The sequence below is a fragment of the Clarias gariepinus genome, chromosome 21 (assembly GCF_024256425.1).
Source record: "Clarias gariepinus isolate MV-2021 ecotype Netherlands chromosome 21, CGAR_prim_01v2, whole genome shotgun sequence".
Lineage (NCBI taxonomy): Eukaryota > Metazoa > Chordata > Actinopteri > Siluriformes > Clariidae > Clarias > Clarias gariepinus.
The window spans coordinates 5481630-5494753 of NC_071120.1; the positions used below are offsets into that span (position 1 = coordinate 5481630).

The 13124-nt window shown below is 38.3% G+C and overlaps 1 protein-coding gene across 1 annotated transcript in view; it reads right to left on the reverse strand.

The window, feature by feature from the left end:
* The window catches only part of LOC128509139 (BOLA class I histocompatibility antigen, alpha chain BL3-7-like), a 68924-nt gene extending 62923 nt beyond the window's left edge, over nt 1-6001 (reverse strand). Inside the window, exons 1-2 of the mRNA XM_053480725.1 lie at nt 5912-6001; nt 5723-5805 (exon numbers count right to left, since the gene is read on the reverse strand). Of these exons, the coding sequence (XP_053336700.1) occupies nt 5723-5792 (70 nt within the window). The 5' untranslated portion in view covers nt 5793-5805; nt 5912-6001. The remainder of the gene's footprint in view (nt 1-5722; nt 5806-5911) is intronic.
* Between the last annotated feature and the right edge of the window lie 7123 nt (nt 6002-13124).

The following is a 13124-nucleotide window of genomic DNA, read 5'->3' on the forward strand; positions in this document are numbered from 1 at the left end:
TCGACGTTAATAATGTGTTTTAATGTCGGTAATAATTTCACGACTAACGCATATTTCTTAATATGATTCAGTGACGCTCCCTGTAACTGTTACCTCTGCTGAGTGATTCTTTTTTAAATGAAGCTCATCAAAACGTACTTGCGCTCATCTATGGCACAAGAGCGCATGAATGGTCTGGCAACTGTCAGCATCAACTCTGAATTGGAAAAGGCTTTATCATATGAAGAGCTCATGTACGACTTTGCCTCAAGAAAGAAGGCAAGAAGTGTGCAACATTGGAAAGCACCAACAGATGACAGTGTTGATTTTACTTCAGTTTATTATTGTTTTTTATTTTTATTTTATTTATTATAAATGTTTTATTTAAAGTATAATTTTATTTATTTTTTTTTTTTTTGCTGTAGAGCTACAATTGTAATTTTTAAATGATACAATTTATTTATGTATTTACTTTTATTTGAATAAAGTTCTATTTTGGCCCCTATAGTAGTAAGTTATATTTTATACTGTCTCAAGTCTTACCTTAGGTTAAACGTTTTTGAGAATTAGACCATCCAGCTAAGATAAATGTTATGTTGTTGATTGATAAAATCTGGATTAAGGATATTTTATTTTATTTTGTTTCATTTATTTAATTTTTAGTTTTTAGTTTCCCCCTGAGGGATTGCCACCTTATTGTGGTCAGGGGGTTTACGTGCCTCAGTCACCTTAAGATCTATACCAGCAGGAGCTTAGTCTTCAAGTGGGACACTCAAGTTGGACAGGTCTGAAGGTAGAGGCCTGACAAAGTGCAATCCACTTCTTCAGGCTTTGGACGCAGCTAACACCATAATTCAGCAAAGACAATACTGTTACACTATATATATATATATATATATATATATATATATATATATATATATAATATAATATATGTAAAGTTAATATATACAAATTAACTTTTAAGAAATAATCCACCACTTCATCCTATGTTTTTCTCATGTTTGTAACTACAAACCGGATTCCAAAAAAGTTGGGACACTATACAAATCGTGAATAAAAACTGAATGCAATGATGTGGAGGTGCCAACTTCTAATATTTTATTCAGAATAGAACATAAATCACGGAACAAAAGTTTAAACTGAGAAAATGTATCATTTTAAGGGAAAAATATGTTGATTCAAAATTTCATCTGGGGACCGAGGAGACCAGTTTCTCAAGTTTAGAAATAGGAATGCTCTCCCATTCTTGTCTAATACAGGCCTCTAACTGTTCAATCGTCTTGGGCCTTCTTTGTCGCACCTTCCTCTTTATGATGCGCCAAATGTTCTCTATAGGTGAAAGATCTGGACTGCAGACTGGCCATTTCAGTACCCGGATCCTTCTCCTATGCAGCCATGATGTTGTGATTGATGCAGAATGTGGTCTGGCATTATCTTGTTGAAAAATGCAGGGTCTTCCCTGAAAGAGATGACGTCTGGATGGGAGCATATGTTGTTCTAGAACCTGAATATATTTTTCTGCATTGATGGTGCCTTTCCAGACATGCAAGCTGCCCATGCCAAACGCACTCATGCAACCCCATACCATCAGAGATGCAGGCTTCTGAACTGAGCATTGATAACAATTTGGGTTGTCCTTGTCCTCTTTGGTCCGGATGACATGGCGTCCCAGATTTCCAAAAAGAACTTCGAATCGTGACTCGTCTGACCACAGAACAGTCTTCCATTTTGCCACACTCCATTTTAAATGATCCCTGGCCCAGTAAAAACGCCTGAGCTTGTGGATCTTGCTTAGAAATGGCTTCTTCTTTGCACTGTAGAGTTTCAGCTGGCAACGGCGGATGGCACGGTGGATTGTGTTCACTAACAATGGTTTCTGGAGGTATTCCTGAGCCCATTCTGTGATTTCCTTTACAGTAGCATTCCTGTTTATGGTGCAGTGTCGTTTAAGAGCCCCGAGATCACGGGCATCCAGTATGGTTTTACGCCCTTGACCCTTAGGCACAGAGATTGTTCCAGATTCTCTGAATCTTCGGATGATGTTATGCACAGTTGATGATGATAACTGCAAAGTCTTTGCAATTTTTCGCTGGGTAACACCTTTCTGATATTGCTCCACTATCTTTCTGCGCAACATTGTGGGAATTGGTGATCCTCTACCCATCTTGGCTTCTGAGAGACACTGCCACTCTGAGAAGCTCATTTTATACCTAATCATGTTGCCAATTGACCTAATTAGTGTTAATTGGTCTTCCAGCTCCTCGTTATGCTCAAATTTACGTTTTCCAGCTTCTTATTGCTACTTGTCCCAACTTTTTTGGGATTTGTTGACACCATGAAATTTTTAATCAACATATTTTTCCCTTAAAATGATACATTTTCTCAGTTTAAACTTTTGTTCCGTGATTTATGTTCTATTCTGAATAAAATATTAGAAGTTGGCACCTCCACATTATTGCATTCAGTTTTTATTCACGATTTGTATAGTGTCCCAACTTTTTTGGAATCTGGTTTGTATATAACATTTTAGAACTTACACAAATGGCACAATAAGATCCAACAGGATGTTTTTATTCAAAAATCCCACATTTTTTCCAAAGTTGAAAATGAAACTCAGTGAAAAGTTTTGTTTTTTTGACGAAGAACAGGTAGATTCATATTCATTTATATTATTTGCCTTGTCTACAAATGTATATACTTTGAATAAGTTTGTGTTTGTTTAATTTGCTGTATATAAATATATATATACTGTATACAGACAGACAGGATCATTAAAAGGATAGACACGGTTACACAATTGCCTAGAGTTTCCCTGGAAAGCACGACCTACATTCTTGAAGTTTTGACCCCTGAGGTAGATATACAGAAACTTTGATACAGGACATGAGACAATATCAATAAATGCACTGTGCATACTGCTCATAACTGTCTCCTTCTTTTAAAGCTTACATTCATAATTCTGCACAAGACAGAGGGATTTCACAGATTCCAGGCAGAAATGGCTTTACAATCAAACACTGTTCTGGAGTAGAACATGTGTCCTGTTTCTTTTTTAAAGGGTAAAATGTTCAAACCCAAAATGGTTTTAATAGAAATGCATCACCAGAAATGTTGTCCTGTGTGATAATGGAGGCACACAACAACTTTACTCAGTACAGTATACATTTCAGACCAAGGCAAGAGGAGGAGGCCCACTGTTTAAAAAACAAAACAAAACTCTAGGCTCTGTCCCCAACTTCTTTTTAAATTCCTAGTGGTTGAAGTTAAATAATTTTACTGACATTCAAGAATGTATGTAAAAATTGTTAAGTATTTATTTATTTGCATGTTTATGCATAAATTAAGTAAATGTCATTTATTTTTTATCATAGAAATGTAAATAGGGAACATTGTAGAGGTCTTATTAAAGGACGTGATTGGTGTGATATATATATATATATATAGTGTTTCTTTTCACTTTATTTCTGTCACTTTAGGTTGCTGTTACTATATATTAAAAGCAATATAGTATTACAGTTTAGACTGAAACATATTGCTTAATTTAGCCTTGACAGTAGTCTTAATATTAATGACAATTTAAATTTTCTTGATCTCCTTTGGTTGTTCATTAGTAATTTGACAGAATGCTGTGACAGGTGCATACAGAGAATACCAGATTAAGTGACTAGTGTAGGAACGAACAGGTAGGGAAATGGGGTCGCTATAGGCCTCTGAATTTGTAAAATTTGATCAAACACTGGTGCTTAAGGTATGAACAGACAAATCGGTGAGGGATAATTAAAAATAAAGGGGTATTTAGAAACAATTTAAACGTTATGCAGATTTGCAAATAGTTGGTGTAACTACATAAAACAATGTATTGAAATGTGACCAAAAACAAACAATACTCAGGGACATAAACAAATGTCAAAGATAACATGCGTGTGAATTACCATCTTGACAAAAATACATAGAAAAACGGATGTTTTTATATAATCTCCGACAATATTGGGTAATTTACAAGTGCTCTGAAAGCGCATCCCTGCTAAATCTCTGCTAACCTCTGAAGTTACAAAAGATACCGTGCCCACCATCACGCAAACTGACACACCACGCAGTCATTTTCGCCGCGCGCACCTCTGCGAGTATACACCAAGCTTTAAGTAGTGACAGTCGCACGTAGCGGTGACAGGTCGAATGACAGCCAATATGTGAAGACACCATGTCGAGTGACAGGTTCCTATGGCCGTGTCGGGTCGTGAGAAATGCGTGCATGGCTGTGCCGGGTTGGTTGCCATGCGCATATAACAATGAAAGATCGAGTGCCATGCTCATGTGGAGTGGCAGCTGCCAGTGCCATGCGCACACAGTGGTAACATGTGGAGTGCCATGCGCACACAGTGGTAACATGTGGAGTGGCATGCGCACGTAGCAGTAACATGTAGAGTGGCATGCGCACGTAGCAGTAACATGTAGAGTGGCATGCGCACGTAGCGGTGACATGTGGAGTGCCATGCGCACACAGCGGTAACATGTGAAGTGGCATGCGCACGTAGCGGTAACATGTGGAGTGCCATGCGCACACAGCGGTAACATGTGGAGTGGCATGCGCACGTAGCGGTAACATGTGGAGTGGCATGCGCACGTAGCGGTGACATGTGGAGTGGCATGCGCTCACAGCGGTAACATGTGGAGTGGCATGCACACACAGCGGTAACATGTGGAGTGCCATGCGCACGTAGCGGTAACATGTGGAGTGCCATGCGCACGTAGCGGTGACATGTGGAGTGGCAGCTGCCAGTGCCATGCGCACAAAGCGGTGACATGTGGAGTGGCATACGCACGTAGCGGTAACATGTGGAGTGCCATGCGCACACAGCGGTAACATGTGGAGTGGCATGCGCACACAGCGGTAACATGTGGAGTGGCATGCGCACACAGCGGTAACATGTGGAGTGGCATGCGCACGTAGCGGTAACATGTGGAGTGGCATGCGCACACAGCGGTAACATGTGGAGTGGCATGCGCACGTAGCGGTAACATGTGGAGTGGCATGCGCACGTAGCGGTAACATGTGGAGTGGCAGCTGCCAGTGCCATGCGCACGTAGCGGTAACATGTGGAGTGCCATGCGCACGTAGCGGTAACATGTGGAGTGCCATGCGCACGTAGCGGTGACATGTGGAGTGGCAGCTGCCAGTGCCATGCGCACGTAGCGGTGACATGTGGAGTGCCATGCGCACGGAATGGTGACATGTGGAGTGGCAGCTGCCAGTGCCATGCGCACGTAGCAGTGACATGTGGAGTGGCATATGCCCGTGGCACGGAAAGATTTTACTCTTACTGCATCAAATGTTGGTATTCTGAGATGCATGGTCTGCATATGTTGTGTTTTGGTGCTGGTATGCTGGTCACCCTGATTATGCTAGTGCTGGTGGAAAAAACAGCATAGACCAGCATAGCTGGTGAGCAGCTTGACCAGCATGTTACTAGCTTATGTTGTGTTTTTGTGCTGGTATACTGGGGACCATCAGTAATGTGACCAGCATCAGCATCATGGCACTATAATGCTGGTCATCAGCACACCAGCACCAAAGCACAACATATGCTGGTATAACTGCTGGTCTATGCTGGTTTTTTTTTTGTTTGTTTTTTTCCAGCAGGGTTACCGGACTGATAGTGAGATACATGATTTACAGAGACCAACTTTATAATTATATACGGCTTTATAATTATTTATCCTTGTATTTCTCTAAACTCACCTGTCCATGAAAGGTGAACAACACATGTGGTTAAAAGCAGAAGGTTTAGTACAGCACTGTAGTCCTCCATCCTGCCTCGTAGACTGTAGATTAATAATAATAATAATAATAAATAAATAAATAAATAAATAAATAAATAAAAAGTATCTCCAAATTCAAAGTTTATACTTCATATTATTTTTTTCTTACCATAATCACAGGGTTTGTCCAGTACAAAGCTCGGAACATGTGATCAGTGATTTGTCTATCTAGTAGTGAACGCAGGGAGCAGCCATGCTGACGCACCTCGTGTTAAGACGCGCAACGTGTTCTAACGTAAATCCTCAGGCGTGGCCTTGATCCCATGATGCAATCACTACTGTATCAAAATAAAAGTCACGGCGCTTCTGCAAAGTCAAATATAGTTTGCGTTAGTGATTCCCCTCACGTTCCTAGTAGCAACTAGTAGCAAAATAATCTTATTGAAGACGCACACCATGTACACCTGATTTTATTCCAAAATATGTCTTCATTTATTTTTATTTATTTTTGTTATTTAAAAAAAATGCATTTTCTTCAATAGCTTTTAGGTCATTTGACCTGGTGTCCCCAAACTGGTACCAAAATAATCAGATCTGAGACCCCAAAATATACCCCTGACTTTATTCCAAGATATGTTTTCATTAATTTTTATTTATTATTATTTTTTTTTTAAATGCTATTTCTTTAATAGCGTCTAGGTCATGTGACCTGGTGACCCCAAACTGGTACCAAAATAATCTCATCGGAGCCCCCCAAAAGGTACACCCGATTTTATTCCAAGATATGTCTTTATTCATTTATATTTAAATTTTTTATTTAAAAAAAACGCTATTTCTTAAATAGCTTCTAGGTCATGTGACCTGGTGACCCCAAACTGGTACCAAAATAATTTAATCTGAGACCCCCAAAAGGTACACCTGACTTTATCCCAAAATATGTCTTCGTTCATTTATATATACATTTTTATTTACAAAAAATGCTATTTCTTCAATAGCTTCTAGGTCATGTGACCTGGTGGCCCCAAATTGATACCAAAATAATTACATTGCAGCCCCACACAAGGTACACCTGATTGTATACCAAAATATGTCTTAATTTATTTTAATTTAATTTTTAATTTTTAAGAAATTCTATGTCCTTAATAGCTTCTAGGTCATGTGACCTGGTGACGCCAAACTGGTACCAAAATAATTTAATCTAAGACCCCCAAAAGGTACACCTGTCTTTATCCCAAAATATGCCTTAATTCTTTTTTATTTAAATCTTTATAAAAAAAAAATTAAAAAACGCTATTTCTTCAATAGCGTCTAGGTCATGTGACCCCGACGTAGTACTAGCAAAATGTACTTGGTCACTCCTACATGGAACACCATGTGCTATCCTAATATACACTACTCACGCGTGAGTGCTTTAACTATTTGCTCTAAATTTGAATAAAGTAAGTGAAAGTTCCCTTTGATATAACTAATAATGTATGAGAAGAAACACCATTTTCATTAGTTTAATATTTATTACCCCAAAAATGTAGACAATAACAGAGATAGCTCTAAATAACAAAAATTTACATTAAGGCATTTGTCAGATGCTCTTATCCAGAGCGACTCACAAAAAGTGCTTTTAAGCTTACATGACTGGATAGATGCTTACACTGGGTTAACTAGGTTAATAAGTAAGTGCCATCAGTCAAACACAACTCGGAAGAGGTTTTTTTTTTTTTTGGGGGGGGGGGGGGGGGGGGATAGTCAAAGTCCTGGACAATGCCAGTAGTGGGTGTTTCCATCATTTGCTGCAATGACAGCTTAACAGCGACGTCTCATGCTCCTCAATAGCCTTATGATCTTGTTCTGAGGCAATGCGTTCCACTCTTCCACAAGTGCTACCCACAGTTCTGCCAGGTCTTGTGGGGGTGGGGTACAATTCATTCCTTTACAGTCACTGGATGATCGTACCCCACCCCCACGTGACCTGGCAGAACTGTGTGTAGCACTTGTGGAAGAGTGGAACGCATTGCCTCAGAACAAGATCATGAGGGTCCCCCTAAAAAAAAAACCTAACAATGGTGTACCTTGTGGGGGTCTCAGATCTGATTATTTTGGTACCAGTTTGGGGTCACCAGGTCACATGACTTAGAAGCTATTAAAGAAATAGCATTTTTAAATAAAAAATTAAATAAAAATAAATAAAGACATATTTTGGGATAAAATCAGGTGTACCTTGTGTGGGGCTGCCATGAGATTATTTTGATACTAGTTTGGGGTCACATGATCACATGACCAAAAAGCTATTAAGAAATAGTGATTTAATAAAAATATATATAATATTTGCTATTTAATTCACAATACTCAATTGATATTATCTATAAATCCAACAATTATTAATAAACAAAAGCAGTATGCATGGCATTTGTATGTGTAATAATAAATTATAATAAATTACGGGCACGTAACCAGCACGTAACAAGTACTTTCACTTTTCACTTGGACAGAAATTTGTCGACGGTCCCTAAAATACCACTTCCGAATGTCTGTCGAATGTCTGAATATCAAACTAACTTCACTGCGGTGAATTAAATTTATTAACAGTAGCAGCTCTGCATTACGTGTGTATTTACTTCCTGCTTACATTGCTCACTAAACTTGACAAAGTCTAGCTTGGACATAATACAGTATAACATCAAACCAAACACCACAATAATAGAAAATAACCGACTAATCTTTCCCTAAACAGCATGGCTAAAAATATATATTAAATTAAATATTTAAACTAGGATGGAGACAGAAAAACAGATTTAAACAGAAATCGTCCCCTTCTTCCCTTATTCTGTGTTTTGTTTAATGTTATAACAGAGAATATTCATCATCAACAAAGATATTTTAAACCTGTACCTTCTGTGGCTCTTTGTCCAAATGTGCAGTATTTATGTAGAGTTGAACTGCTACTGAAACATCTTGTAAAATCAGCTATATCTGATATAATGTTTTTGTTTCACTTATATCTGTTATCACCCAAATGAGGATGAATTCCCTGATTAAGTCTCAAGGTTTCTTCCTACTGCCATCTCTGGGAGCTTTTCCTTGCCACTGTCGCCGTCACCCTTGACTTGCTCATCAGAGACATTTTATTCATTATTCATTCATTCATCTCATTATTATCTAGACACATTTTTCTCACACATACATGCAACAATTTTCTTTTTTTGTTGTTGTTGTAAATTTCTTTCATTTTTGTGAAGCTGCTTTGAGACAATGACCATTGTTAAAAGCACTATGTAAATAGAATTTAATTGAATTAAATTATATACAATGCTGCTAGCACATTACTCTCTGCTTATTATATCCTCTGTTAATTTTATTTACGCATAAATGACTGTAGAATTCATCTCTAAGTTATTCTTTTTCTTAAGAAAGAGGAAGGTGGAGAATGTCAGAAAATGGTAGGGAGAGAAGAAAGATGACATGCAACAAGAGTCGCCCAAACCAGGACTGGAACTGGACAACAACCCAAGAACCCCACAAAACAAGGTTTATTTAAAGATTACCCATTGTGGGTCTTCATCACCCCTAACATAATAGTAACATAAAGTTGCTAAGATCTTCTATGAACATCAGATTCCTGCCGGTGGGTGGTGGCTATGTATTCAGCTTCATTTTTTCACTTCTTTCTCTGAGGTGGAGGCCAAGTCACCTGATGCAGAACTCCATCAAACTCCTTCTCAGACAAATAGCTCTTACATAATGTAGAGGAATGTTTGGTTTTACTGTCCTGTTGGAAGACAAAGGATGGTCCACTAAGTGTAAACCAGAGGGTATGGCATGTCTCTTTGATCGAACAGCCATTAAAGGTGTCCAAAGGAGAATGCATGATATAGTATCATACATAAGAAGATGTATCAATTCAAATTCAAATTTTATTTGTCACATACACAGTCATACACAGTACAATATGCAGTGAAATGCTTAGACAACTGCCCGTGACCTTAAAATAAAAGACAATAAATAGGAAATGAATATGAAAAAGAAACTAGAAGGTAAATTTACCTAAGAAATAATAAAATAAAATATATAAGAAAATAAAATAACTGTATACTACAAAATATACAATACAAAATATACAATATAAGAAACATCTGTACAATATAGAATATAGAATTTATGGAATTGTGTGTGGGAATGAAATTGAATCTAAATGGAAATGTCCAGGGGGTGTGCAAATGTGCCTGAAAATGTAATGATTCGCATATTAAAAGTGACTTTGTGCATCAGGGATACAGAACATCCAGGGGGTGTGCAAATATGCTAAAAAGTGACTTATTTAAAGTGGCTTGTGATAAAGTAAATAACTAATGTCCACAAATGTGCAGTTGTGCAGTGGCCACTGGTGTAAATAAATTACCAGAATGTCCAGAGTGAGTGCAAGAAACATGTGTTGTGTGCTGATTAGGAGACCTTATCGCCTGCGGGAAGAAGCTCCTGCTCAGTCTCTCTGTGTTGGTCTTTAGGGAGCGGAATCGCTTTCCTGACCTCAACAGAGAGAACAGTCCATTGCTGGGGTGGTGAGGGCAGTCTGAAGTCTCTCAAGCGTCTGAGGTGGAAGAGACGCTGCCGGGCCTTTTTCACCACAATGTTAATGTGACAGAACCATGTCAGGTCTTGCATGATGTGGACACTGAGGTATCTAAAGCTGTCCACTCTCTCCACTGGGCTCTTGTTGATGACGGGGTCTGGTAGTTCCTCTCCTGCTTTGTACTGAAGTCCACTATCAGTTCCTTTGTCTTGCTGATGCTTAGAAGTAGATTGTTCTTCTGGCACCAGTTCTCCAGATTTCCAATCTCCTCCAGGTAGGCCGTCTCATCGTTGTCAGTGATCAGGCCCACCACGACGGTGTCATCAGCAAACTTGATGGTGGTGGAGTTGCTAGAGGCTACGTAGTCGTGCGTGTACAATGAGTACAGCAGGGGGCTCAGAACACAACCCTGGGGGGCTCCAGTTCTGAGAGTGAGGGAGGATGAGACATGTCCGCCCATCTTTACTGCCTGTGAACTGCCAGTCAGGAAATTTGAGATGTACTCTAAAGCTGTTGGGATACAGGATTCTGTATATACTCAGTTTGAGTGTGTGGTTATTTAGATTTGCAAAAATGTCCTCCCTTCAGGAGCGAGGCCGTTAAATCTGGCACAGCTGGCTAGAGATCATCACTATCAGCCGTCTTTAAAAGGAATGTATGAAGCTCATTTCGGGTTTCGAAAGTCAGCAGAATATGTGATATGTGCGGACGGACGTTAAAGGCAGGTGGATTGTATGCCACCATTTAATCGCCTTGGCACTACTGTAAAAAATGCTGCAAAAAAAAGCAGCCTGCAAAAACTGCATGCACAAGCCCACGTTGCCACCATCATCACTCGCCAGCCTTGTGCCGCATGCCAGCTACACACTGCTTCCAATTTGCACATGCACAATAATCACACTTTTCCTCCCCTTCTTCATTTTCTACAGTACTTTTTTAATTCCCCTTTTTTCCCTGTTTTCCTGTGTGTCTGTGCTACGCCCAGAGTCAAAGATCCTGTAGTGTCTACAGAGACACTGTATGGATAGAAGCAAAAAACTTGTCATATTTAAAAGATTGGAGGTTGAAATTCAAGGAAGATTTCTCGAAAGGAGACAAAAGTTATGGCTCAAAATTAAAAGGGCCCACACAGGTGAAAAGATTGTTTTTTTCGCTGTCACTTAAACCATTTTAGCTGCTCTGCAAAACGAGTAGCAAAAACTTAAAAAAAGATATATCAGTCTCTGTAACTTTCTTAATATCCTCTAACTATAGGTTTAAATGGTTGTAGCATTTTGTGACATGTTGTTTTTAATGTAATAAGAATATAATCCCTAACACTTTAACAATTTTAGCACTTTCTGCACATCAAACTCACATCAATTTAAACACATGTTCAATACTAAATACCTGGGCAGCTAAACCTAACGTATTTGTGGTATGTGCATACAGTATGTGCCCTAAACCATAAAAAGAGGTATTACTCTCAACATTATGAGACCTGTAACATTTTTTAACAATGATTATAAACTGTTTCTTGAGCTAAAGGCTCAATAAGAGACTAGACTTTTGACTGAAGTTTATTGGTGAAAATCACTTTGGTATTACAAGTTGATCTCTTTAATAATGTTATCCTCTTACTTGACTCTAAAGTGTTTAATACTATTAAACACGGTTTATACTTTACTGTGTTAAAAAGTTTGGTTTTGGTAAATTCTGTTGCAACTTTATATGCATTTTTTTTTTTTTTTGTGAAATTATAAAAGACAACACCCAAAGGTTTTATAAAACCTATTTATCTAAATGATATTTCTGTCTCTGGTAGAGATATTATCAGTCAGCTAGCCAATAATACTCTAAAGCCTCAGGTCTTTAACTTAATCTTAAAAATATTAATTATTTGCTTTAAGTTAAGACCTTTTATTTAGGAATCATGGTCAACTAACAAGAAGTCTCTCTAAATGTTAAACCAATGATTAAAAGGAGTTTTCAGTTAGACTTAAGAGACTTGCTGTAAAAGGTCGTGTGCTGCTGTCTGAAGATGAAAGTATTTCCCGTCTCATGCATGTTGCCTTCTCAGTTTACTTAGACACAATCACAGCTACAACTGTAGACCACCTGCTGTTCAGATATGTATGGAAATATTGGACCCATTATATTAGAAAATCTATTGTAATTAATCTTTTTAAAAATAGTATATTTGAGTCCTTGGGCTTAACTGGCTTCTGTTTGAAATGTCATATCTAACTTTATTCCTTATCAGCTTGGTGGCCTCCCTTTCTTTTTAATGGGTAATTATAAAATAGATAATATCTCTGTTAAATTATCTAAATTTCATAAACAACTTCTTTTGTCATGAAAATCTGTCCTCAACCTTATTATATTTTGGAATAATGGGACTGTTACTCTTCCACCTTGCATGACCCTTCCTCTGGCCGGTTCATCTCTTTGAATTATGTTTCCATTGCCAGACCGTTTCTTCTCTGACCTTTCACACCATGAAGACCACCCCTCCTGAGGTTTATACAGAAATGATTACAACTAAGACAGCTCAGCATTCTCCTGTGTTCAGGTCTTCTGTGTTCAGCTTTGGATTCATCTTATGCAATCAATCTACTGACCTTTCTTCTAATGTTTATGTCTTCATCTTGTGATTTTGTTCATCATTTCACCATATGATTGAAATGATGAATTTTGAATTCTTGCCTCCATGTCCTCAATTACTCTCTGCTCATTCACTCTTTGATGACTGAAACCTGCTGGATTGTATACAGTATATACATGCTCTTTGTCCATTAAACCCCTGCTTTTGGTTCCGTCCTCTCACAAACCACAAAGC